The sequence below is a fragment of the Mustela erminea genome, chromosome 4 (genome assembly GCF_009829155.1).
Source record: "Mustela erminea isolate mMusErm1 chromosome 4, mMusErm1.Pri, whole genome shotgun sequence".
NCBI lineage: Eukaryota > Metazoa > Chordata > Mammalia > Carnivora > Mustelidae > Mustela > Mustela erminea.
The window spans coordinates 125,754,991-125,779,822 of NC_045617.1; the positions used below are offsets into that span (position 1 = coordinate 125,754,991).

Sequence of the window (24,832 nt, forward strand, 5' to 3'; positions counted from 1 at the left end):
AAAAAAAAAAAAAAAGAAGAAGAAGAAGAAGAGAAAAGAAACAACAAACTCAGGAGAAGCTCTGAAAACTGAGGACATTTAATTTTATAAGGGAAATCTCCATTTGTAGGTATCTCCTTTTCTGTATCAGGAAGAGAAGGATAACCTAAATCACAAGAAACTCTTAGCACCTATTTAAATCTGCATAACAAACTTATCCTTGTTTACTCTGTTTGCCCTGGTGACCTCCCACAATTGGCTCTAGCCCCCACCCCAAAATCTTTTTTTTTTTTCCCTTTAGTTTTAGATGATAGTTAAGGTGATGGTTGGGGCCATTTCAGGGAGTTACTCAGTTTTCCTAGGTCTCTCCCATGTATTAAGGAATCATAGATTTTTTTTGTTGTTATTGTTTTTTCTTTTGTCAATCTATTTTTTATTATAGGGAGGGGGGTGGTCTCAGCCATAGAACTCAGAAGAGTAAAGGGAAAATTATTTTCCCCCCTTTACATTACCATCAGAAAGTTTCTCATTTATCTACTAACTTATTAATGGTCTGCCTTCATACCATTTTCCTTTATCTGAAGGAGGTTTTGTATACTTGTTTGTTGTCTGTCTCCTCCTCCCTCTTTCAGTTTTGAAAGAAGAGACTTTGACTGTCTTTCCCTGAATGTTTCCCCAGCACCTAGTACAGTGCCTAGTACAGAATAGCACTTGTAAATAGTTTGTAGAAGAGAGGAATTGGCTGATCAAAAGAAAATCCCAGGGCCTGGGCCATTCCCAGCCTCCAACAGTGTTGTCACCCCATACTCTTATCTCTTTTGCTTCCTTCTGGGGTTGGTTCTTTTCTCTTGTAAGTGGGCTTCTACCAAGGAGCCAAGGAAGTGACAAGATGGCCACAAGAAGTTCCATGGATGTTTCCTTATGGTTCCTGATCCAGGAGAGAAAAGAGTAAGCCTCTCTTATTATCTTTAAGATATTATCCCAGAAGATTGTAAAGTAACTGAGGTTGAGCCCATGCCTATGCTTGGCCAAGCACAATGGCCAAAAGTTGTGCGATATAGACTGGCATAGGTTGCGTAACCATCCCAAGTCTGGGAGTGTCATAACTCTGTGACTGCACCAGCACAACAGTGAGTGGAAGCAAGAAGTTCTTAAGGATACAGAGAAGTTGCTACCAATAGAAGGAAGAAAAGATGCCAGGTAAACCAAAGAAACATATCTCTAGAAAATTATCTAGATATAGCAAGCATTTTTTAAATATATTTTTTTCCTATTCTCTGATGCCCTGCTTTCTTTTGAAACTCCCAGTTATTAATGAAAGTGTTAAATTGTATTGTCCTCCGGGCTTATTTTATTCTTCTAATGACTCCACTGTCATAGTTTCAAAGAGTAAAGATATGTTTACCTCTCTTTAGAGGATTCATGGGAAGGTTAACAGACTTTCACTAAGTTATTGGAGTTCTCTAAAAAAGACTAGGTAAGTCACAAGTAAATACAATGTAAGTTATCACCCAAAACTAAAAGTGAAACTTAGAATATTTTTAAATCATTTAGATTTTCAAAGATTAATCATTTTCTTAAAATAGCATTACCGCCCTTAGAAGCAGATTACATGAAGGTAACTTTAATGATGCAAATGCACTTCTCTGCATTATTTGACTAAAATGATTTCTTCCACTCTCAACCACTAAAATTCCACTTTTAACTCAAAGTATGAAAGTAAATTACACTAAGTCATTATATAAGAAAAGGAGATGAAAAATAAAGGAAAAGCGTAAGTAATATAGCCCAGGAAAAATATTTTTAAGGGGTATTACTTCTACTACACAACACTGATCTTCACTTTGTAGAAATATCTAAAGTCCCAGACATCAATCAAATCTTGATCTTGAAACAATTTCCTAGTAAGAAAGGGAAAAGGGATACATTAAAATGAATTCAAGGCACCTGAAATTATGTATTATTCTCACATATGTAAATTATATCTTATTCTCACACTACTATGGATTTACGTATAAACCATGATGTTAGAAAATGAAAAGCGAAAAAACCACACACATACACACACACACACACACACACACACACACAAATTCTCATCATACTTAACCTGCTATATGCATCTACATTCTTCTCCCTTTTGTTAAATCTCTATGCTCATAAAATGCCCACCAATTCAACTACATTCTTTGCAACTGATTTACAAATGGAAAGGACTTCAGGCTCAGATCTTCTCTGAGAGCCCTCCAACTGCAGAAATGTTCATAGGTAGAACCCACCAAACAAGTTTATTAACATCCGTTTTTGCTGAGCTCAGCAGGGCCAATTCCCTCAGCCTGAGGCCAACATACACCCTCCATCTACACCACAAAGCAACAAGAGATACTCAAACCTACTTTTCCAGATGGAAAGTGCTCCCTACAACAATCTGTCACTCCCAGCTCTCTTTAGTTTGCCCTTACTCTGTCACCAGCACAGATTCCCAAATGCATGCCATCCCCTTATTCAAGAACAGCATACTGTGTAAAAGACCTAATTGTCCCTGCCTCTCCCAGGCTTCTTCCCAAAATCCTGTCTGCCCTGTTGGCCTGTTCAATTCTCCACACCCATTTTGTTTCATGGCATGGGTCCTGGAGGTTTAGTTTACATTTTCCTGTCTTCAAACAGCATTTCCTTCGATAGGGGAAGAAAAAACCTTTGAGTCCCTCCTTTTTTTTTTTTTTTTTTTTTCTGGATGAAAAGTTGACAAATGAAAACTCACAGTTTTTCAAATTCTTAGCATTTTAACTCCAGAGACTTGAAGAGTAAATAGGTGAGTAACTGACTCATCAAGTAGGTCAGTCTTTTTTAAAGCCAAGAACTAGTCACAGCTGAGTCTCTCATTAGGCTTGGTGCCGGGGAACACTCCACTAGCAACATCATGACCTAGCTAACAACCAACAAGAGCCAAACAAAAATGACATTTGCTTTTTTCCAAAACTATATTATACCTCCAGTTGGAAAAATAAAATTCTGAATCTATCCTAGATCCATGTTGATAGGGAAAGTCATGTGGATCGTTACAATTAAACAGACAGCAAAATTACATGAAAAAAACACTTTGGCCACCAACCTGGACATGAAACCTTAGCTGCAAAGAACAGTAATGAAAAGAAGGAAGAAAAAGAACCAGAATAAAGAAAAACCATTTTTTGTGCCAGATCGTTTAAAGACTAAAAATTTATGTGAATGATTTGTTTAAATGGCTATTAAACTGCTAAGGTGTTTATATATGTAAAATATGCATATTGGAGGAAGTCAACTGGTAGCTTCACCCTCCTGGGGGAAAATCCGAAGTTCATTACCAATCGTTGGTCTACCGCAGAGAAGTCTGCAAACCCCAGGGGCTTGGAATTCTAAAAAGGCCATTCAAGCCTCAGGTGGACTCCGCGTTTCTCCATTTCCCTGTCCTTCCGCTTTTCTTTCCTTAAAAAATTTCTTATAGGATTTGCATTTGATGAGGTTCAAGAGGTCACTTCCCCTCTCACCCTCCCCCTCCAGGGCAGGCAGAACGCCTTCCAAGCCGCAGTGGCTCAGACCTGCCGCCCCGCCTGACGTTTTGCGCCTGCTATCCTGCGGCCGCTGGGGGGGACGTTTTCGCACTGGGCGCAGCCAATCCGCCCTTTTTTACTCAGGGTCCCAGAGAAGCCCGGGCCGATCTCAAGCAAAGGCCCGACAGCAGAGGGCTGTTTATTGTCTGCCTTTTTCCAAGTAGTATTTGGAGATAGGTCGTAGACGGAGACGAACCTGACCAACGATCACACAGGGGAAACGTCGAGGCACTAAAATGAAAATGACCTCTCCGCTTTCCACCCCCAGCTTCTGAACTTGTCGCCCTCTGTGCCCCGCGTTTCCGTTCCATTCTGCCCAGGATGGGCACCCTTCCTCTTTGGGGTCACAGTAGCGCACCGCCACCCTAGGGAGTTAGTACCCCCGCCCGCAAGCAGTCTGACCGCATTGAGCGAACCGAGTGGCGCGGCCGAGGCACGGAGAAGTAGCCCCAAACAAAGCCGGACGCCAGTCACCAGAGCTCGCCAGTTCCCTTCTCGCAGAGCTGGACCCGTCCCAACGCGCATTAGCCCAGGCTGTTCTCAGAAGCCTCTCCCCCTGGGCGCGTAGCTGTTCGGGGGTTGAGCCTTCGGCCCCAGCTTCCCATCAGGGCCTTTCCGTACTTTCTCCCAGCTCCGTTTTTAACTCTAAATTCTTAATCGAATCCCAAAGTAAAACAAAGCCCAAGAGTTTCGTTGAGGCTGGGACAGACGGAGGGGCCCAATTCGCCTTAGGCCCCCCGCACCACCACCAAAAGTCACCCCGGAGAAAACTCTAGGGCTGCGCTGGAGAAAGGGATTCCAGGTCAGAGGAATCTACGCGGTTTCTGGGCCATTGTTGGTGGAGCGCTTCCCACGTGCTGCACGCTGCTCTACAGGCTTGACTTGTATTATTTCGTTTAGTCCTAGCAACTCTGTGGGTCAGCTGTTATTATAATCCCAACTGCAGAATGACAGAATTGGGCGCCTGAGTGGCTCAGATAGTTGGGCTTCTGCCTTGGGCTCAGGTCACGATCCCGGGGTCCTGGGATGGGACCCAGCTTTGGGCTCACGCTGGGAGCCTGCCTCTCACTTTGCCTCTCTCTCTGTCTCTCAGGAATGAATAAATAAAATCTTAAAAAAAGAAAGGAAAGGAAGAGAAAAAGAAAAGAAGGTTAGAAAGAAAAGGAAAGAAATGACAAAACTGAAGTCCGGATCAATAAAGTAACGCTCAAGGTCAGGTTAGCTCGCATGTGCAAGGTGTATGGACGAGGAGATATACACAAAAATATTAAACGGAATGAAAGCATTTACGACCTCAGTATTTCAAATTGCAGGTTACCTTTTCAGAATCAGAGCTTTGTGAGCCCAGTGGGGTGGAAAGAATAGGGGTGTCAAGCGGTGGCCCTTTCGTATCCCACACTTCTGTTTCTGGCGCGGTTATGTGGACCGCGAGGGTTTTTTCTCTGCCACTCCACCTCCCACAAGACGGTGCAGAGCCTGCGCCTGTCGCAAACGGGAAATGGGGGGAAAACGTGGAAATATCTGCCTAAAACAAGCAAATGCCACTGGTTGCTTCGCTGGCGGCACATGACCGCGAGGAATCTGCGAGAAGCCCTTGAGCTCCAGCCGCAGCGCGCAGGCAAGTTTTTCTTCCGCGCTTTCACGCTTTTCCCTGGGGATCTCGAAAACCTCTAATGCCAATCAGCTGTAGGTGACTGGACCCCCAGTGAGTCCCCCTAAGTCCCACATACTCGGGCCCCTGCCCGCGTACCTAACATTATCAGGCCGGAGATTCCGCACGGCACTCAGACAAGGGACTCTCTACCCTACTCCAGTGAAGTCCTCTGACAGAACTCAACTACACACGCGCGCGCGCACACCCACCCACACACACACACACACACACACACATTCACCGCGCCCTGGTCACGTGCCTGCTCGGGCCACCAAGCATTGACCCACTGCACTGAGAGGGCGCGGGACCAGCCCCGATGCTACGAAAGACATTCCTCCAACGGCCGCGTGATCCAGTCCAAGGGAAAAGTCCCCCTACCCCCGTCCCCGACCCCACCCTGAGTATTTGCCCTTCACCGTGGAGCCACGCAGCGCCACCCACAGCCTAAGCATACCCGGAGGCCAGAGACCCCAGCCCGCAGAGGCTGACTTAAACTTGTAGATTATGGACCCACCATCATTTCCTTATTAGGGACAAAACCAAACAAGCATTTAAGAGATCGCCCAAGGAAGGAAAGATCCCAAGTACGCATAAAATTTACAGAAGTACCTCAAAACTAAACAGCAATTTTGTTGGATTGGGCCAAAAATAACAACATAAATGTGTATATGTAAAAATGTTAATACTTATACAATTTTCATTTCATCTCTATAATCACTGCAGGAGGAGAATTATTTTTAAATTTTTATTACCTCTTTACCGGGAAAAAGTAGGAATTGAAGCACAGAGACATACTCGAGGTCATCAGGAGCAGGTGCAATTGTCAAACAAAATTTGAGGCTACTTAGATCACCACATCACTATTCATCTGCTCAAGGTTGCCCTGAGGGTGAGGGAAATGCTAAGAACAAAGGTAACCTGTATTACTGGGGGAGGGGAAAAATAAGACAAATCAGTAACACATATTTCTGAAATACACAAAAAGTCCTGGTGTGAACTGGGGTTTGGGGATACAACTGGTAGAGCCTACTGGTCTATCCCCCAGGACCTCTTTTCTCCTCCAGCCTAATCCAAAATCTTCTCACAAGAACTTCCAAATAGTATGAAAAATTATTTCCTGGCTAGCCACTATCTGGGTTAATGATTCAGAAACTACTATATAGTCCACATGGATAAACATACACACATATGCATCGGGATAGATATATGCAATGGTCACATATGCTCTTGCAATAAAATGAATTTTATATAGTGATCTGATATGCATTTATGAAGACAGTGTGGGGTTAACTCTAGCCACAGAACAAACGACTGAACCCCTTTTCACAGCTTACTGCTAAAACACCCACCCAGCCCCCGTGAGGGTGTGGGAGGAAAAGTTTGGGGAGGGAAAGTTTGTCAACTTCTTGACAGTTCCAGCAGCCAGGAGAAAGCCAAGATATTTGAGGCTGGAAGTCAGTTGGGAGGACCGAGTAGCAGGATGGAGAGTCCTATTTGTAGAATACTCCTCCAGAACAATGTCCCAGCCCTATTTCCAACTTCCCCAAGAAGTGTGCTTGTCTGCACCAAAATATAACTTTAGGTATGAGAGAGCTACAACTGGTGGGTGTGTTAAGAAGTAGTAAGTTGCACTTTTAAAACATGACATCTGGATTTGTCCTAAAATATTTGAGCAAGAAATGAAAATAGAAAGAGAAAAGAAAAATGGAGCAAATCGAGCAAATCTTAATAATTGTTAAATCTAGGTGAGGGGTATTGAAAGGAAGCCTTATTATATATCCTCTCTTCTTTCCTGTACTATGAAATTTTTCATAATAAAAATTTAAAAAGAAAAATAAAAGCTCAACCTTTTCATATAAATGGGTGTGCTTTATTGTATAGAAATTACACCTCAGTAAATCTAATATTTAGAGTTTTTTAAATGAAAGTCAGTTGCAGTGAAGAATGCCATACTTCCTAAAACACAAAAACTCAGTTCTTTTCATGACACAGAGGAAGGCCAATGGTTGACATCTTGTTCTCGAGTTCCAAACCTAGTGCCTTTGGCCTTCTGGAATCCCAGGTCCACTCCTAGTCTACTTATCATCTGCCCTTCCTATTTAGCCTTCCCCAAAAGGACCTCCAACGTTCCCTTTACCTTACAAACTTTCACCAGCATTAAGAAGCCGCCTGGCTTCTTCTAGTCAAAAGGATGAGAAATAATAAAAAGAAAAAAATTTATCCCTCTCACTGTAGACCCAGAAGACAACAAGTGGTCTGGGAGCCTCTTCGCGGATGAGAACGCTGATGCAGAAGAAAGCGCCTTCTCCAAAACACCCGGCTGCAGAGCCGACTGGAACTGACTCCGCCAGACGCTCTGTGGTCTGTTTTCCACCAGACCTCAGGAAAGCTCCAGGAGTCCGGATGTGTACCTTACAAATGAAGACACAGCCCTCTGCCCCTTGCTTAGAGAAACCAAAATAACTGAACTGAACCCTGAGTTTCTTCAGCATGGCAGAAGCATGTTTGCAACGGAAAGAGCGCGCTTCAATAAAGGAGTATCAAGTTTGTGACTTATTTTCTTCTCTAAATGTTAACGGTGTGAGGGGGTAGCAAAAGCAGAATGTGCCCTAACGTGGCCAACCTAGTACGAGGTAAACGATCATTTTTTAAGTAATCTGGGGTCCGGACCGCGAGGCTGCGGGGACCCCGGACGGCGGAGTCAGGAGCCTCGGACAGGTGAAGCAGAGGGAGCCGCTCGGTTGGAGGCGCGTTGGGCAGTCCCGTCGACCCCGATTCCCGAGAGCCTGGCGCCACCCAGAGGAAACGAAAAGAATCCCTGCTTCTCCGGAGCCGACAACCAAGGAAAAGGGAAGGCGCAGCCCACAACACCGCAAAATCTGAGGATTTTCGGAGGGAGGGAAGGAGACATCATTTGACGAATCCACAGCTTCATGTCCAGCCTTCCCAGTTTAGCCCTTTCCACCAACAAGGACACTATGACCAGACCCCGAAAGCATGTTCTCCTTGAACCCCAAGAGGAGAAACGCTTTCTCCTAAAATGCAACCTACGCCCACGGAGAAGCTTTTAGCGTTGACCTTCAGTGCAGAGCAGGGATGTGCGTTTGCCGCGCTGGCCGCGCGACTGCAGGCGCAGGGGAGAGTCAAAGTGGAGGGCGGAGGAGAGGGCGAGGAGGGCCGCCTAAATCATTTGGAGAGATTTTTGGCCGCAGTCCCTGTTTCCGAAAGGTTGCGGGATGGTTTGACGTTGATTATATAGCTGCTTTCTTTTCAAGTGCGCGCCCCTCCCCACCGCAGCCCGCCTGGTGTTCGAGGATTGTGTTTGAAAGGGAGGAAGCATTCTTGAAGTGGTGGGTGATGGATTGTCTAAACCCTTCTGGGACATATTGGGCTGGGGTTTTTGAGGCAGCTCATCAATAAAGACCCCCCTGGAGAGAGGAAGGGGTGGCTGGAGAACAGCCCCCCACCACGCAGCCTGGAAGAACCAGGCCTGGAAAGGAACACTTGAGGCCAAGGGGGAAGGGCATGGGGGAATGTGAAGAGGATAAGGCAGGTGAAGATGTCTCTTTGCCTGGATACCCTCAGCCTAGGGAGCCTTTTATGCTTCACCGCGTGGATGCGACAGGATGATTCATTGGGGGTAGGGAGTGGTGACAGAAAAAGGGCTCGTGGGCTCCTAACACCAGGTTATCAGGGGAGCAGAAAGGGAAGTGGAGGCGCCAAAGCCACCAGCAGACCATCCTGATGCTTTAGGGGCATTCTGCTATAGACTTTCTTCCAAAGCCCCAACCGAAAATCAACCCACTTCTCCCAAATTGGAGAAGGGAGATGGGGAGGAGGAATGGAGAGGATGATGGGACTCAAGCCATCCCTTAGGTTTCACAGACCAAGACAAGGACAGGCCACAGCCTCTAACACTGAAAAGCCCCCTTCTTTCTCATGGGCAGCAGCTTTCAGAGATGTAGGCCCACATACATGGACTCCTCTGGGCTCTTCTCTAAGAGGAGGCTGCCCTGGGGTTGGGAACACCTATGGGGAACCCCTAAGCTGCACGCTTCTTGGAAAGACTCAAAATCTCCAAAGCAAGGCCAGCTTGGAAGGACAGCTTTTGGGCCTCGTCTAGGATGGGTGGCCTCAGTTTCCAAAGATCCATGGTCTTGGGGCTTTCCCAGTCTCCTTTTCTGTCCTAGCCCTGGTGAGCCCTCACTTCCCCCTCCTGACGGCCTCGCGGGCCTTTGCCCTCTGCCGCCCAGAGCTGCCCTTCTCCTGCTACCAGCAGTCAGGCCGCATCCCAAAACAGGGATCGACTGCCAGACTGGAGGAGGGGCAGAGAGGAGAGTAATGGGGGATGGATGAGAAGGAAGACTCCCAAAACGCAGCTTCTCCAAGGCGGCGTCTGGGCGCCCGAGGTCCCGAGTCGGGCTCTGGGCGCCGAGCACGTTTTATTTATCCCCACAGAGGATGCTGGAGGACAAAAGAAATATTTGGACGTCAGCGCTGATTTATATTTTTGGAAGAGCTACGTTTCCTTTTCTGAAGAGAAGCAAGCGCGCACCATATCCTGAGCTCAGCAGGGAGGACAAGAGGGGAGTTTTGATGCTCCAGGAAGTTCATCCATCGCGGCGCGGCGCGCAGGGCCCGGCGCCCTGCGGAGTTCGCTGCCCTCAGAGATATTTATTTATTTATTTGGGGGGCGGGGGAGCGCATGGGGAGAGGAGACGAATCAGACAAGTGAAGAAAACCCAACTACGGCTGGGTTGGAACCTCCAGGGTGCCTCCCGGCCCGCATACCCCTAGCGGACCAACCTAGTTCCTCCGTCGGTGGGAGTTCGAGGCACGGCCTTGCGATCTCCCGGCGCGTTCGGCTAATGCGTTCAGCTGCCCTGGACGCGCACCCTCCTAAGTTCAGTGCCAAAGGCTAACCCCTCTTAGGCCAAGGGCGCCTCCCAGGTGGGCCCGGCCCTCCCGCCGGCCCTGCCAGACGCTCAAGAGGCCCAGCCACCTTCCTCCAGAACCTGGGTAGATAAGCAGAAGCAGTGGGCGAGAGGCCTTCCAAGACCAAGGCAAGGGGCTGCAGAGGAGGGCCTGTGCTCCTGAGACACGCCCTGGTCCCTCCGGTTTCTGTCTCTTCAAGGGGGGCTTCCCTCCCAGCAGCACGAATGGATGCAAAATTAACGTGCTGAGTCAAGGCACCAGCAACCACACTTATTTCCGCCTTTTTTCTCCTATGATTGGGTATGTGCGGTAGAAGCTTCTCTAATTTTCCTTCGTTACTGGAAACCCACTCATTCCTGCCCCCTTGGGGAACACACGGACTGTGTCTTTTCCGGCACTGCCCCTTTTCTCTCCTCCTTGCAATCACCAGAGCTGCCTTTTAGGAGAATTGCGATCCCTACCACGGAGCCCCTCTTCTCAAGCCCCACCCATAAAAGCAGCTGGCTGTGGACGATACAAAAGGACGGTCCACCGGAGCCCTCAGGATGCCCGGCCTGGTACCACTAGGCCTGCATCCGGGTCAGGTCCTGCGGGCAGTTGAGCCCTGCTCCAGGGAGCATCCCAAAGTCGCGTCCCCAACTGAAGAGCACCAGGGCCTTGAAATCTGAGAAGGGCAGAAATGGGTAGAGGCGCAGTCTCCACCTGGGGTTCCGGTAGATTGGATCCTTTTTTTCTTCCTCTCCAAGCACCTCAGACCAGGTCAAGCGAGGTACCCAATCATGCCTACCGCCAGGCCCAGGAGAAGGGGGCTATCCGCGATATCTCAAGAAGGTGGCTATAAAAAGAGCCCTGCCCGGGACAGGCGTTTGGAGAGCCGTGGGGGGGGGGGGGGTCTATCCAAATAAACACTTGCAATTGGGTGGCTGGTGTTCAAACACGGAGGTCTGGGGGTTTCTGGACGGAAGAAGAAGAGCAGACGCCGAGAAGGGTGTAAAATCCCCACCGTTACCCCTCCTCGCCAAGTCCCCCTCTCCTCAGCGGCGGATTTTCTATATAAATTAAAGTTTCTAGAGGGGCCTCTGGTCTTCCTTGGTTTCCTCAAACAATCAGACACTCCCTCGGCCTCAGCACCGGAGCCCATCTCCAGCAACTAAAAAGGCCTCCCAGGAGCTGTAGAATCTTCTACATACGTTAATTTTGTACCAAAACACGGGGTGAATATAGTGGTCAGTTCCAGACTGATTTGGGAAGAGACTTTGCGCCAGCCAGGCTGGCGGAAGAAGGGAGGGGTAACCAGAGCGAGAAGTGCCTGGAGGAGGAGAGGTCTGGGATGGCGGTAAACAGGGTCGGTGCGGATGCGTCTCTCCGGTGGGTAACTGGTTTAGTCTAAGCCATTTCATGTAAAACCCACGAAGCAGAGGAAGTATGCTAAGAACATAAGATTTAAACCGCAATAATGAAGAGATTTCCTAGAATAAAACGCCGATTACAAAACAAATCGGAGAAACCGAAGCTTCCCGAGGTTTACATTCCCCTGCGCTGGAGCAGGGGCGGGGCCTTGAGGTTTGGAGCGGGAAAAGAACCCGCAGCCCAGACGGAGACAGTCAACCAAAGAGGGACAGAGCACCAGGGACGGACAGAGGGCGGTTGCACCCGACGCTGTGTATTTCTGGTTAAGCGAGGAGCAGCCTGGCCTCATCTATATTTATTTTAACGAACCATACCTTTCCTTCCAGTAAGAAAAAATAAATCAAGATTTGTGTTGTTTATAAGGCAATGAAAGTCAGTCGGGAAGAGCTCACCACCTTAAGAAAGGGCTTCCGAGAGAGGGAACCATCCTAAGCAAGGCTATGTATCAGAGACAACTTTCCTTTTAAACTGTCTTTTCTAAATAGAAATTCAGATATTATTGCCAGGGATAAAGAATTTGACATGCATTCTTACCCAGGAGATCTGTATAAATGAGTAATTAAAACAAAGTTGAGACGTTTTGATGCAAGGTACTGGAAACAGCCCTAGACTGGGATCCCAGGCCTCCCAGTACAGGCCAGCTTTGTCACTTCCCCAGGTGTGACTTGCAGCAGGTCATCTGATGTCTCTGAGTCCCTGCTTCCTTATGGCTAAAGGGGAGATAACTGTATTTAGACCACGTGGTTGTGACACGATAAGAGTGGAAAGCCTTGTACTTGTGAAATCTATCAGGAACAAAAGCAGACCTTTTGTATTTCTAGAACAAACTTTAGGTCTAGGGGAATTTCCATGGCAAAAATGGGGTCTGCAAGGAAGAATTTTAGAGAAGAGCCTCTTCCTGTTCGGATAACTAAGGTCATTAACCTCCATATTTTTGTGGAGTGCAGGGTAGTATTTAGACCCCTGGAGAGAGAGAAAAGCTTCGAGTCAACAGAAGCTGCTCCTGGCTGGGACTGTAATTCCAATGCCGATGGTCTTTTCAGGACTGTCTAGCCTCCTGGAACACTCAGCAAACTCTAGGTGGTATTTCTCTCAAGTCTGAAGAGTTTAGGTAAATGAATACCGTGGTCACTTGGATTGGATAGGGAATGGAGCCTCTAAAACTCCCTGGTATTTTAACCTGCTTAAATTTGAGGGTTGGTGCTTTTTATTCTTCAGTCGCTGGGTCCTAAAACCTTGTAGGGCCTGAAATCCAATATACATTGAATTCCTAGTGTGGACAGAGAGGGTTCAGTTACATTTACTTGCTTGCTGAATTTCCCCAAATTCCATTGTCTATCATCCCCTCCTTCGAATGAGAGGATTGCCTTCGTTTTCCTTATTCTCCCACCTGGGCCAATTCTATTCCCACTAAACATACACACACACACACACACACACACACACACACACAGAAGGCTATGTCAGTGGGGCTCCTTTGAGTTATTATCTGTCCTCCTGACACCAGCTTCTATTGCATTTAATTATTTTTCAGACACTCAAAGCACTGACTTATGCACCTACTATATATATTTCTATATTTAGTTACTTACATTTAAATTGTCCCATGTAAAACGACAAAGAGGGGTTAGAGGGGAAAAACCTGAAATAAATGGGGACCCATCTCTAAAATATGCTCCCATGTCGTTCAGAAAGAAATTCTTAGAAGTCGAAGCAACTGCAACACCCACCCACCCCCCAACTCAATCAAAACATCCCATCCGGAAAAGACTGACTTGTTTCTTTTTTCTATTGGAAATGAGCGGTAAACTGAGTTCATTTTAGCCGTGTTTTCTTAGCTGACTCTCGGCTACAATCAAGCCATTTTCGGACACATTCCCATGTAGGTACCAGGGGTGCTCTGGAGGAAGCTGTCGACGCCTGTTCAGCTAATTTAGGTTTTCTTTGTCTAATTACTGTGGAGCTTAGGGAAAAGGAGCCCGGCTCAGGGCAGTAAACTGACACTCGGTCTCTGTGTGTGGTATCCAGGCAGGGTTTGATGGAAAAAGCCTGCTTCCACTCAACTTCAGGTCACTGTCTGGGGCCAGCCCCAGCCCAGCCCCCAGCTTCCCCCTTCCCACCCCTCCCTCTCCGCTGCTTCTACAGCCCCATCAGCATGCTTAGCCAAGAGCAGATACTCTATTTGGTATCTCCAGGGGCACAGATAGCTAGTGCCATTCCTCCCAAAATCTGCTTCGGTTCTGATCCAAGGTTCTTTGCAGCTGGCCTTTCTCTAGATCCCTGACCGATCTCAGATTCTCTTATCCTACCCCCCTTGCCAGGCTCTCCAGCACACATACATGCACCTCAATCCCTTCAGAGTAGACAGAGAGGTGTGTCCAGCCCAGCCTCCCATTTGGTCCTCTGGTCTACAGCACCTCCCCTTCTGGGCCTCCTGCATCAGCCCTTGTGCGGCCCAGCCGGCTCCCAGGCCTCAGGCTCTCCTCCTCCCACTTCCAGCCCCTGTCCCTGGTCAGACTACATTTCCCTGCACGTGTAATCCAATAACTAACTGTCGGGTCTCATTGGAAGTGATTCCTCCCGAGGGCACATCCTCTCTCCCAGCCTCACTCTTACTTAGAGAGGAATTAGCTACACTGTGTTGGAGTGTTCTCCTACATAAGGCAGCTTGGAGATGGCACAGCATTTTTGGTGGACAACATGAGACTGAGGAGGTAAATTTAGGGAGAGTTACACAGCCCTTCAGGCCTGAATATAAATACAGCTATCTCACTTCTCTCGCCCAGTGTCAGCCTTCTTTCTGCATTTCTTTCCTTCCTTCCTCCTTCCTTCCTTTCTTCTTTTTTTCCCAAAACATCAAGTGGAAAACTGAAAGGAAGTGGAAACCAACGCAAACATGAATCCTATTCTAAACCTGGGTTGAATTTACTCTATCTATACCCATCTTCTCGAAGTTCCAAACCTGTTCAGGATCCTCTGGCAGCACGAGGCGGGGGCAGGGGCGGGGGGTGAGGGGGCAGGGAGAAGGGTGCTTTGCAGCGCCTCGGCTTCTTGCCCTCTACTAGCAACTGTTGCGGATCTTCCAGGCCCTGTCAGAAAGAGAGAGGATTGGCACTTTACCTTTGGGCGTTTGGCACCCTGGCGTGTGGCTGAGGGCTGTAATGTCTAAATGATGTTGACAGATGGTGTCAGTGCGGGCACGGGGGAAGGCAGCTAAGGAGGCTCCCGGCGACGGCGGCAGCCCCAGCACCAGCGGCAGCACCACTCGGCCCAGGAGGAGCCAGGAGGAGGAGGAGAACGGAGACGGGGTGGGAGACGGAGACGGGATGGGGGTGGATTGAGGGGACAGGGGGTAGGAGGAAGAGAGGGAGAAGGAGGAGGATAGCGAAGAGGAGAAGAATGGGTGGGTCCTCTCCGAAGGGGGTGGCTGTTTTCTGGGATGGGAGGCAGGGGTGCTGTAAGGGGAACGAGAGAGAAGAGCTTATAAAGTTATATCGGTGGTCGAGTTTTGCTGGAAATGGGAGTCAACCTAGCAAAATGTGATTCTGTGGTCCCTCCGTTTGAAAGAGGGTGGGTAGGTGAGAGGGAAAGTGGTCGAGAGAAATTAAAAGGCCAAGGAAAACCGTGGAGAGAGAGGAGCGAGATAAGAGACGGAGCCTGCCGCCAGGTTGGGAGGGGGGAGGAGTGAGCACCGAGGCCAAGCGCGCCCTCCCCAAGACGGCGCGGAGCGTGGAGGGGGCAGGGCGGGGTGGGGGTGGGGGGAGGGAGCGAGGGAGGGAGGGAAGGCGGCCGGGGGAGGGCGCGGGAGGGAGGAAGTCTGAGAGACAGAGAGAGGAGCGCTCCTGAAGGGAGACGTCGGGCTCGTCCCCGGGGTCCCCGCCGTGGTCCCAGCTCGCGGGCGCAGCTGCCCGGCACGCAGCCTCTTTGGTTCTACGGGCCCGTAGGCCATTGCGCAAGACAGGGGCCAGAGGCTCAGGGGAGGGATGCGCCGGGCGTTGCCTCCGGCCCGCTGCCGCCGCCGCCGCCGCCAGAAGCCCCAGTGGAGCTGAGGGAGGCGACGCCGAAGCTCTGGCTCGGAGTGGCCACCGCTGCAGCCCGGGCGGCGGAATAGGGCGCTCGCCCGGCTTCTGGGCCGACCCCGTTCCGGCGCCTCCGTTCCCGGCCGGGGGCCCGCCCCTGTGGCCAGGCCTCGTTCCCCGGTCCCAGATGACCACCGAGGGCGGGCCGCCGCCGCCCCCGCCGCGCCCGCCGCCGGCCCCGCTCCGCCGCGCGTGCAGCCCGGCCCCTGGCGCACTCCAGGCCGCCTTGATGAGCCCGCCGCCCGCCGCCGCCGCCCTGGAGACCACCTCGTCGTCCTCATCGTCTTCCTCAGCCTCCTGTGCCTCCTCCTCTTCCTCCTCCAACTCGGCCAGCGCCTCCTCTGCCGCCTGCAAGAGCGCGGGTGGCGGCGGCGGCGGCGCGGGCGCCGGGAGTGGGGGCGCCAAGAAGGCGAGCTCGGGGCTGCGGCGGCCAGAGAAGCCTCCTTACTCGTACATCGCGCTCATCGTCATGGCCATACAGAGCTCGCCCAGCAAGCGCCTGACGCTCAGCGAGATCTACCAGTTCCTGCAGGCGCGCTTCCCCTTCTTCCGCGGCGCCTACCAGGGCTGGAAGAACTCCGTGCGCCACAACCTCTCGCTCAACGAGTGTTTCATCAAGCTGCCCAAGGGCCTCGGGAGACCCGGCAAGGGTCACTACTGGACCATCGACCCGGCCAGTGAGTTCATGTTCGAGGAGGGCTCGTTCCGCCGCCGGCCCCGCGGCTTCAGGCGGAAATGCCAGGCGCTCAAGCCCATGTACCACCGCGTAGTGAGTGGCTTGGGCTTCGGGGCCTCGCTGCTGCCACAGGGCTTCGACTTCCAGGCGCCCCCATCGGCGCCTCTCGGGTGCCACGGGCAGGGCGGCTACGGAGGCCTCGACATGATGCCTGCGGGCTACGACGCCAGCACAGGCGCCCCGGGCCACGCGCATCCGCACCACCATCATCATCACCACGTCCCGCACATGTCGCCCAACCCCGGATCCACCTACATGGCCAGTTGTCCCGTGCCCGCCGGGCCTGGGGCTGTCGGAGCTGCTGGGGGCGGCGGCGGAGGGGATTACGGCCCGGACAGCAGCAGCAGCCCAGTGCCCTCATCCCCAGCCATGGCGAGCGCCATCGAGTGCCACTCTCCCTACACGAGCCCCGCGACGCACTGGAGCTCGCCCGGCGCCTCGCCTTACCTCAAGCAGCCGCCCTCCCTGACGCCAAGCAGCAACCCCGCAGCCTCGGCAGGCCTGCATTCGAGCATGTCCTCCTATTCGCTGGAGCAGAGCTACCTGCACCAGAACGCCCGGGAGGACCTCTCAGGTAACGCAGTGTGCGCCTCTAGGTTTCCAGGCTCCACGGCTACTGCAACTTCCACAGGGTCGCCGCAGCCAGGGAGTCTGAAGGCACTGGGAGGAGTGGGTGGGTGCTGGGAGAAGAGGGAACCTTATTCATGGAGGGGAGAGGATTGAGGTCATACTGCCCTCTCTCATACCCTTGGCCAAGAGCTGGGCCTCCAGAATTTGCACTGCCGGGAGGATGGTGCGACTGACTTCCTGGGGTCCCAGGGTGTCCCTATGGACCGCAGGTCTCAAATCTCAGGCCCAACTTAGTTTAGAGAGAAGGCATGTGGTCTTTGGGGAGCCTGGCCAAGGAGCTGTGTCTGCTTCCGTGTGTGTGTGTGTGTGTGTGTGTGTGTGTATGCGCGCGCGCTGGCACACGCAGGTGTGTTTAGTTTGTTTGCTGTTGCTTTCCTCCCAAAGTAGACGTCAGAAAGGGACATGTTTTGTATGCTGAGGGTGTGGGTGAGGAGGGGTTGCAACTGGGCCAGAATTGAGGGGAGGGGAAATGAGGGAGGGTCAGGGAAGAAGGCAGAGGGGGGATCCAGGATTGTTCATAGGAGGGAGGTGTTACTAATAGAGAGGGGCACCAGCCTGTGAGGAGTCCCTTGCTTCCCAACACAGTGGACCTACATTGATGACATGAGTCTGTCCTAGGCCAGGAGGACCTGAGGCCCACGTTGTGATTCCCCTGAGAAATGCTTGCCTCTTGGACTTCAGTTGTGTGGCTGGTGTAAATTTTGTTGGTTGAAGATTATGAAAATTTATTGACTTGCCGAAGGCGATGAAAGGTGGGAGGGAACAGATGGGGTGGAGGAGGGAATTTGAATATTTAACCAGGTTTCTCGGACAATGGAGATAAATTCTATCATATTAACCTCTCTGCAGCACCCACAGGCTTAAAATCAGGCTGATCTGTCTATCTAATGGTGTTTTAGTTCACATCCACCTTTCACCCCAATTAGAAAAAGCCTCAGAGGATGATGCACACGATATATGTTCGGGAATCAGCCTGTGACATGAACTGCAGGGGAGACGGGAAGCCCAGAAATGGGCAAAAGATGTTGGTTCCCTGGACGGTGAAATTTCCCAAATAGGCCTTTTAAATGCGGGTCTCAGAGGTTAACTAAACAAAGACAGTCTCGGCAGGACCACACGGGAGAGGATTTTAGCCTGACTTAACCCACTGAGAGCAGAGTCTTGTTCAATTTTTATGGGAATTTCAACAAGTAACCAATACAGACGACCTTTCCCTCTTCATTTTTTTTTTTTAATCCCCTGGGACTGGCTGTCAATCACCGCTCACCCCAGGCGGCGCGCACTCCCCCACTCTCCTGCCCACCACTCCTCTCCCCGCCCAGCCCGCTGCCCTCTGCTCTCTGCCCTCCTAGTGTTCCCCATTCCCCTTCTCCAAGCAGGCTCTACTCAGTTTGAACCCAGATTTCGAGGTTTTCCAGCTGCCCTGAAAGAGTACCCCAAAATTTAAAAACAAAAGAACTCGCAAGAAAGAAAGAGACTTATGATTGTTCTTTGAGGCCGCCCTCGCCCTACCCAACACACCCAAGCTCACACACAGGTCTCAGAAATTCGGGACCCGGAAACACAAACTTGGAAAACGAAAACGGCAGAGCGGGAGCAGGCCGGCCTCCCGCAGCGGCCTTGCCGGGGAGCCTCGTACGACCTATGGGCAGAGCCTGGGAATCCTGGGGAGGCCGTCATTGGTGCCAAGGCCCGACCAGGACGCTCTGCCCCTTCTTCCCTCGTCCTCTGGCTCCCGTCCCTCTCTTTCCCCGTCCTAGTTGGCATCCCCCAGGCGGAGGAGAAGTGGGGGCTCAGCAGGAGCAGGCTGGGTGAGCGGGCCCAGCGGAACCTGTTAAGAGTGCGCCGCTGGTGGACCGCGGCCCAACGAGGGACTATGGCCCAGTGAGGAGCTGGGAGGCGGAGCAGACCGAGGGGCTGGTAGTCCAAGAAGTTTCCCCGCAGCATACAAGCACGCACACACGCACACAACACACCCCCGCGGGCAGCGGAGTCCAGCTTGGGATGGGGCGTCCAAGGTCCGCGTGCTCAGGGAGGCCCCGCACCCGTCATTTATTACAGTGAGTCTTTCAAGAAGGAGCAGGGGCTTTTATCTCTCTCTGGTCACATCAAAGAGCTGGCGGCGGCCTTCAGTCGGTCGTAACCCAGAGCTCTAGCTCTGGGTCCTGCCTGGGCCCGCTATTTTGAGCTCATAGAACTGGCACTGAAAAGTGCTGTAACACGACGGGCGAAGGCACCTGTATGCAGAGCAACAAGCACACACCGGGGCCGCGTGGACGTGTTGCTGCCTTCTGCGATCAATGAGGCGCGCCGTTGACGACAGTAGGTGCTACAAGGCAACAAACGTGGCTCAAGTCAGCGACCGCTCGCAGCCCTGGGATGCTGCCAGGCCAAGGCGGTGAGAGCTGGGCGCGAGCGCCGCGGGCGGACGAGTACGGTTTTCACACACTCAAAATTCGAATCTGGCCTGACCCCCAACATGCAATTTATGGTCCCATAAGGCGCGGGTACCCAGAAAATACGCAGGCGAAGAGGCCTTACCCAGCTCAGCGCGGAAAGAGACTCTGTCCGGGAGAAGACCCGGCCGCGGCGCGCTCCGGACGCCACCGGCCAGTTGCGCCCCGGGGCCGGCAGGCGCTGAGAAAGCAAAAGCAAAAGTCGGCAGCGGGTTGCGGCCGGGCTCTGGGCCTCCGCAGAGCAGCGGCCGGGGAGGAGAGGAGAGGAGAGGAGAGAGAGCCTTCTCCGCCCTCTGCCATCCTGGAGTTTTCTAAGGGGCTCCCCGCGCTGCCTGACACCTCGATGTGCAGAAGGGTCTGCAGCTGAGCGTTTATCGAAGAGCATTATCTGCTCCCCGGAGAAAGGCTTCTCTAAGGGAAGCCTGAGACTTTCCTAACTTAGGACGACCTGTACTTTCTTGCCAGGCCCTTTGTCTTGCAAAGGAGTTGTTTTCTCTCATCTCTTTTTGTTGTGACCTGCTATTCTGACTGGGCCAGTTAATTGAGAAACAGGCAGGAGGCCCAGAAGAAGAAGTGAGAGCGACAGCGGTGTTTCTGTGAAGGGGGCTTGGCCTCTGCAGCCAGGCCCTGGCATCAAGGGCCAGGAGACCGGCGCTTAGGGAACCCTACAGAGAGTGTGGGTCAAACAGTCCCCTCGCGGTTGCACCCTCCGCGATTAAAGCGTTCCTGAGGGTCCGGGAATAAAAGGGGAATTCAGGCGCTCTAGAACCCGGTTTAGAGGAGGATCGTGCTCTGTGTGCGGGCACGTCAAAACAAAACATAGTGATTTCACAGACCTCCTATGACCTAGTTTGAAACTTTGAGAAACTTCTAGAGGTGGGTTTGTTCTACCCGTTTTCTAACGATAGACAAAAGGCACATCAACCCCTTTCTTACCCTGAGTCAAAATAAGGCGTGAGTTAAATTTAAATTTAAAAAGTAATATGCCTCATCGTAAAAAAAAAAAAAAAAAAAAAAAAGTAACATGCCTCATCGTCTGCTGAGTGACTATTTCTGAAGAGCTTTTCCTTTCTTCTTTCAGTGGGACTGCCTCGATACCAGCATCACTCTACCCCAGTGTGTGACAGAAAGGATTTTGTCCTCAACTTTAATGGCATTTCTTCTTTCCATCCCTCTGCAAGCGGACCATATTATCACCATCATCACCACCAGAGTGTCTGCCAGGATATTAAGCCCTGTGTCATGTGAATGGAGGGAAGGAGGCCATGCCCTGGCCGCTCTCTGCTCTCTCTTCTGCAGGGCAGAATGAACTGAGGTGGACTCCCCCACTATGCACGGCGCTAGCACTAAGTAGCACACCAGTCACTTAGCCAGAATCCCCAGGCCAGCGCTGTTCACTGATACTTGTCTACCATTGGTAGAAGGACAACCCTGGCAATACCCTAATATGAATATATGCAGGATCCCCACGAGGGAGAGAGCCAACAGAGAACTCAGCTTTTTAGCGGATGGTAAAAAGTTACCACATGAAAAACATAAACTGTAACTCTGGGATCTTCATTACCTTCAGTCATCAGGGTCTGAAAAACGCAAGTTGTGTGTTTGTGTTTTTCTTTGTCTATGAAAATTTTTGTGCTTTTCAAAAAGGCAGTGCTAAGCACAAGACTTCAAGAAAGCCTCATCTTGTTGCCTAGCCAAAAGAGAGTTCTGTTCCGCCAAACACTAAGTTTGGATACAGGTGCCAAAGAACATTATTAAGAAAGTATTTAGAAACAATGTGTCTAGTTTAAGAAAGTGGTTTTCAGTATTGTGACAATACAACGTTTTTTTACAAGGTTGTTTTCTACCACCATATTTTAAAGATATTTTTATGATTTTCGTGTATACTCACACTTTGCTTGTATTTTAAAAGGAGGATATATTTGCACTTATGTATACTTTTACAGTTTGCCAAACTATTTTGATGTAAAATTTTTTCAATAAAATATATATAACAAATAGCTGTTTTAGAGACCTGTTTCCTCCACGGGCATCCTGGGATCACCAGGCTCTCTTCTCTACCAGCCAGCAATGCAACTCTACACTGTTGGGTTTTTTTTCCCCCAAGTTGTATAATTGACGTGGTGTGGGGTCTGTGCCTTGAGTAACACAGGCCAGGTTCTGATTGTGGGTCTTCTCAGGAGAGAAAGAGATGAAGGAACTTTTTCTGTTCTTTTTTTTCCTTCACCCTAGCTCCTTCTGGCTAAACAAAAACCAGAAGGTGAAAAGAACTTAAAAGAAAACCAGGCAAGATAATGAAGGCAAGAGTCTGACTTGAGGAAACCAAGTTTTGTGCCCCTTTTGTTCTCTTTCCTGTAGCCAGGGAGAGTTTTACCTTTTGCCCCTTTCTCTTTTCCACCAGCAGGGAATGAGGGCAGGGAATAACAGGCAGAGTAGAAAGTCACCACCTAGGGCTCACTGAGTGGCCATCAAGGGATAGGTGTTCAAAGAATGGGACCAGCTTCCCCTTTGCAACTCACAGTTTGGTGGGTGTACTGATCAAATTTTGTTGTGGATGGTGGTCAGATCCTAAATAGTCCAGAGGGGGATGGCTGTGGAGCAGTAATGGTCAGTCTTTGACCATTTGGATCTTTTAATTTCCTTGGAGAGTAACAGAAGCAGGTACTCATCCTCATAAGGTATTCCGTGGCTGCTGTCTGTCCCCACCACTCCCAATTCAGAGCCTGACCAACCCTACTTAGCAGGAGCACTCTCAACCCCCACCCATCTCTGTCCAACTTCCTTTCTCCCTCTTGTTCCTTCCTTCCTTTAAACAAGCAATCTCCTTCAGGGATTCTCTCAGAGCCCCTTTTCCTTGCTTGATATCTGGAGCTTACCCAGTCTCAAATGCTACAGGCAGCTCTGGTAAAGCTCTAAGTTCAAAAGAGAGAAAATAAGCCAACCAGGCAGCAGGACTTTTTTTTTTTTTCCCCTTTCCTTTTTCCTCCTCCTCCTCCTTCTTTTTCTTCCTTCCTCTCTTTCTTTTTTACTTTTTTTTTTTTTTTAACAAGCCCTCCTCTGACAAATCCTTCAAAATCATGGGCAGCCTTGGCAACAGTAGATCTGAGCAGGAACAGGAATGTTCTCAACCCATGATCAAGCTGCGGGTTTTCTTTCCCAAGTGAGGGCTGGTATTTTGGGGTTGTTTGTTTGTTTGTTTGTTTGTTTTTGCTTTTGCTTTTCCTTTTGAAAACCCACCTTTGTTTCTCATTCCCTAAAAGGTCTCCCCACCGTCCCCCCCACCGCCCCATCAGTTGCCAGGCACTTAATACCACTCAGTAGATATCTCACACAGAAGGTTTTTGTATTCCAAGTGAATTTAAATCCAAAGACAGTATCATTAGTAAAACATCTTGTTTTCAAAAGTCTGAACCATCTTCCTAATCCTTAGGTTTCCTTTCTATATTTTCCAAAATTAAGCAATGATTTAAACATGTTTTTTGTGTCTCCATTATCATATTTGCAGTTAAATAGGGCTTTTTTTCCCTTTTATACTGAGCTACACAAGGGCCTGCTATAAATTATGAAGTCAGTTTCAGAGTTTGCTCCGACCACAGTGCTGTGTTTACATTCCTTCCGAGGCAGCCGGCATGGTCGTAATTTATATCCTAAACACTTGAACGTAACTTGTTTATACAGAGAATGACAGGACCTCAAAGACAAAAACGCTGAGTCTCTTGGGGTGACAGCTTTGGAAATGCTAGCGCGCTCCCTAGTGGTGCAAGTAGACACCAGCACGCAGTAATTCATGGTTGTTTCGAGCTGTGTAAGAGCTTGACCCATTTTAGGGTGCTTTTCCATATCTCTATAATGTGGAGGTGTTGATCCTATTTACAGATGTGTAGTAGGTCATGACTATCAAGGGTTCAATCTATGCTTTCTGATTTTGGTTCATTTCACATATTTCTTTTTTAAAGTAAGCTCTGTGCCCAGTGTGGGACTTGAACTCATGATTCTGATATCGAGTCCCATGCTTTAGTACTGAGCCAACCAGGCTGCCCCCATTTCACTTCTTTTAAAGCCGACATCGCATATGAGAACTTCCATCAACATTGCAGACATAGGTACAATGACAGTCTTCACTCTGAACCAGAATAACTTGAAGGGCTTGATAAACAGACTGCTGCCCGCCACCCACCCCCACCCACCGGTGTTTTACTCTGTCTGGGGAAGGGCTTAAAAGGTTCTAGTCCTCGGGTGCCTGGGTGGCTCAGTGGGTTAAGCCGCTGCCTTCGGCTCAGGTCATGATCTCAGAGTCCTGGGATCGAGTCCCGCATCGGGCTCTCTGCTCAGCAGGGAGCCTGCTTCCTCCTCTCTCTCTATGCCTGCCTCTCTGCCTACTTGTGATCTCCCTCTGTCAAATAAATAAATAAAATCTTTAAAAAAAAAAATAAAAGGTTCTAGTCCTAATAAGTCCGCAAGTGATGCTGATGATGTTGGTCCAGGGACCACACTTTAACAACCACTGGTTTAGAAAAACAGACTGAATTACAGATACAGGTTCAGATGTGTGGGTGTTGAGGCTAGTCCCTTAATTAGTTAAGGAAAGATCTAAAAGCTTTTTTTCTTTTTTTAGTAGTTTGTTCACCCAAATAGTTCTGTGATTGATTACAGGGAAAATACAACGCCTAATTTTGAGCCCTGCACCTGAAAATACAGCCTGCCCATTTTTACCCAAAGTGATACGTTCTCTTGTTTTATTCTAATAAACTTTGCAAAGACAAGTCAGGTGGAATTATTAAGGTCTACATGCCTCAGTGGAGCAATAAGTCTAGGTACTTACACACAGCATGCTATTGGATTTTCCAGATGGAAGGAGGTGGTGCGGTCACCAAGCAGGAAAAGATATCCTTTATTAGTTATAAAATCTTTTAAGGGTGGAACCTAGAGAAGGCAGAGAAAGGAAGTTGTGATCTCCGCATGTAGAAATAGTGGTTACGAAATATGAATCAGGTGGAACCATGAGGAGGGGATCGAGAGAAGAGAGAGACAGAGGGAGAGAGAGAGAGATGGAGGGAGATAGAGGGAGAGGGAGGAAATAGGAGGGTAGAAGGGAGAGGAGGAGGAGGGGGAAGAAGGAGGGAGGGAAGGAGACAGAGTCTGGAAAGAGACAGACAGAGATCTGGAGAGCAAGAGTCTCTGAAAAATATTTCATGAATCCCTGTACCAAAGCTAGCAAAGCAGGCTTTGGAGCTGGATTCTCATCCTCGGAGGTAACTATTATCTGTCCAAATCTGCAATGCCAAGACAGTGACTGAAAGGCCCACGTACTTGTTTTTCTTGGCTTCTGCCCGCATTCTGGGGAAGTAAGTGAGTTCTCTCAT

At 49.9% G+C, this 24,832-nt stretch overlaps 1 protein-coding gene and 1 long non-coding RNA gene across 2 annotated transcripts; one reads left to right on the top strand and one right to left on the bottom strand.

Annotated features, from left to right (window-relative positions):
• Nucleotides 1-58: 58 nt before the first annotated feature.
• LOC116589056 lies at nucleotides 59-15,311 on the bottom strand. Its single transcript, XR_004285160.1, has 3 exons — nucleotides 14,689-15,311; nucleotides 1,797-1,880; nucleotides 59-907 (listed from the first exon to the last, which is right to left on the bottom strand). It is a non-coding gene; the product is annotated as an uncharacterized LOC116589056 (long non-coding RNA).
• A 45-nt stretch (nucleotides 15,312-15,356) lies between these two features.
• On the top strand, nucleotides 15,357-21,462 carry FOXF2 (forkhead box F2). The gene is made up of 2 exons (XM_032340942.1): nucleotides 15,357-16,957; nucleotides 20,551-21,462. Exons 1-2 carry the CDS (start codon nucleotides 15,775-15,777, stop codon nucleotides 20,715-20,717), a joined length of 1,350 nt encoding a protein of 449 aa, XP_032196833.1. The 5' UTR covers nucleotides 15,357-15,774; the 3' UTR covers nucleotides 20,718-21,462.
• Nucleotides 21,463-24,832: the final 3,370 nt, after the last annotated feature.

Excerpts from the sequence above, each read along its gene's own strand:
- FOXF2 (XM_032340942.1), top strand. The coding sequence starts at position 15,775 with ATGACCACCGAGGGCGGGCCGCCGCCGCCCCCGCCGCGCCCGCCGCCG. Across the intron at positions 16,958-20,550 it reads CGCCCGGGAGGACCTCTCAG|TGGGACTGCCTCGATACCAG; the intron begins GTAACGCAGTGT and ends TTCTTCTTTCAG.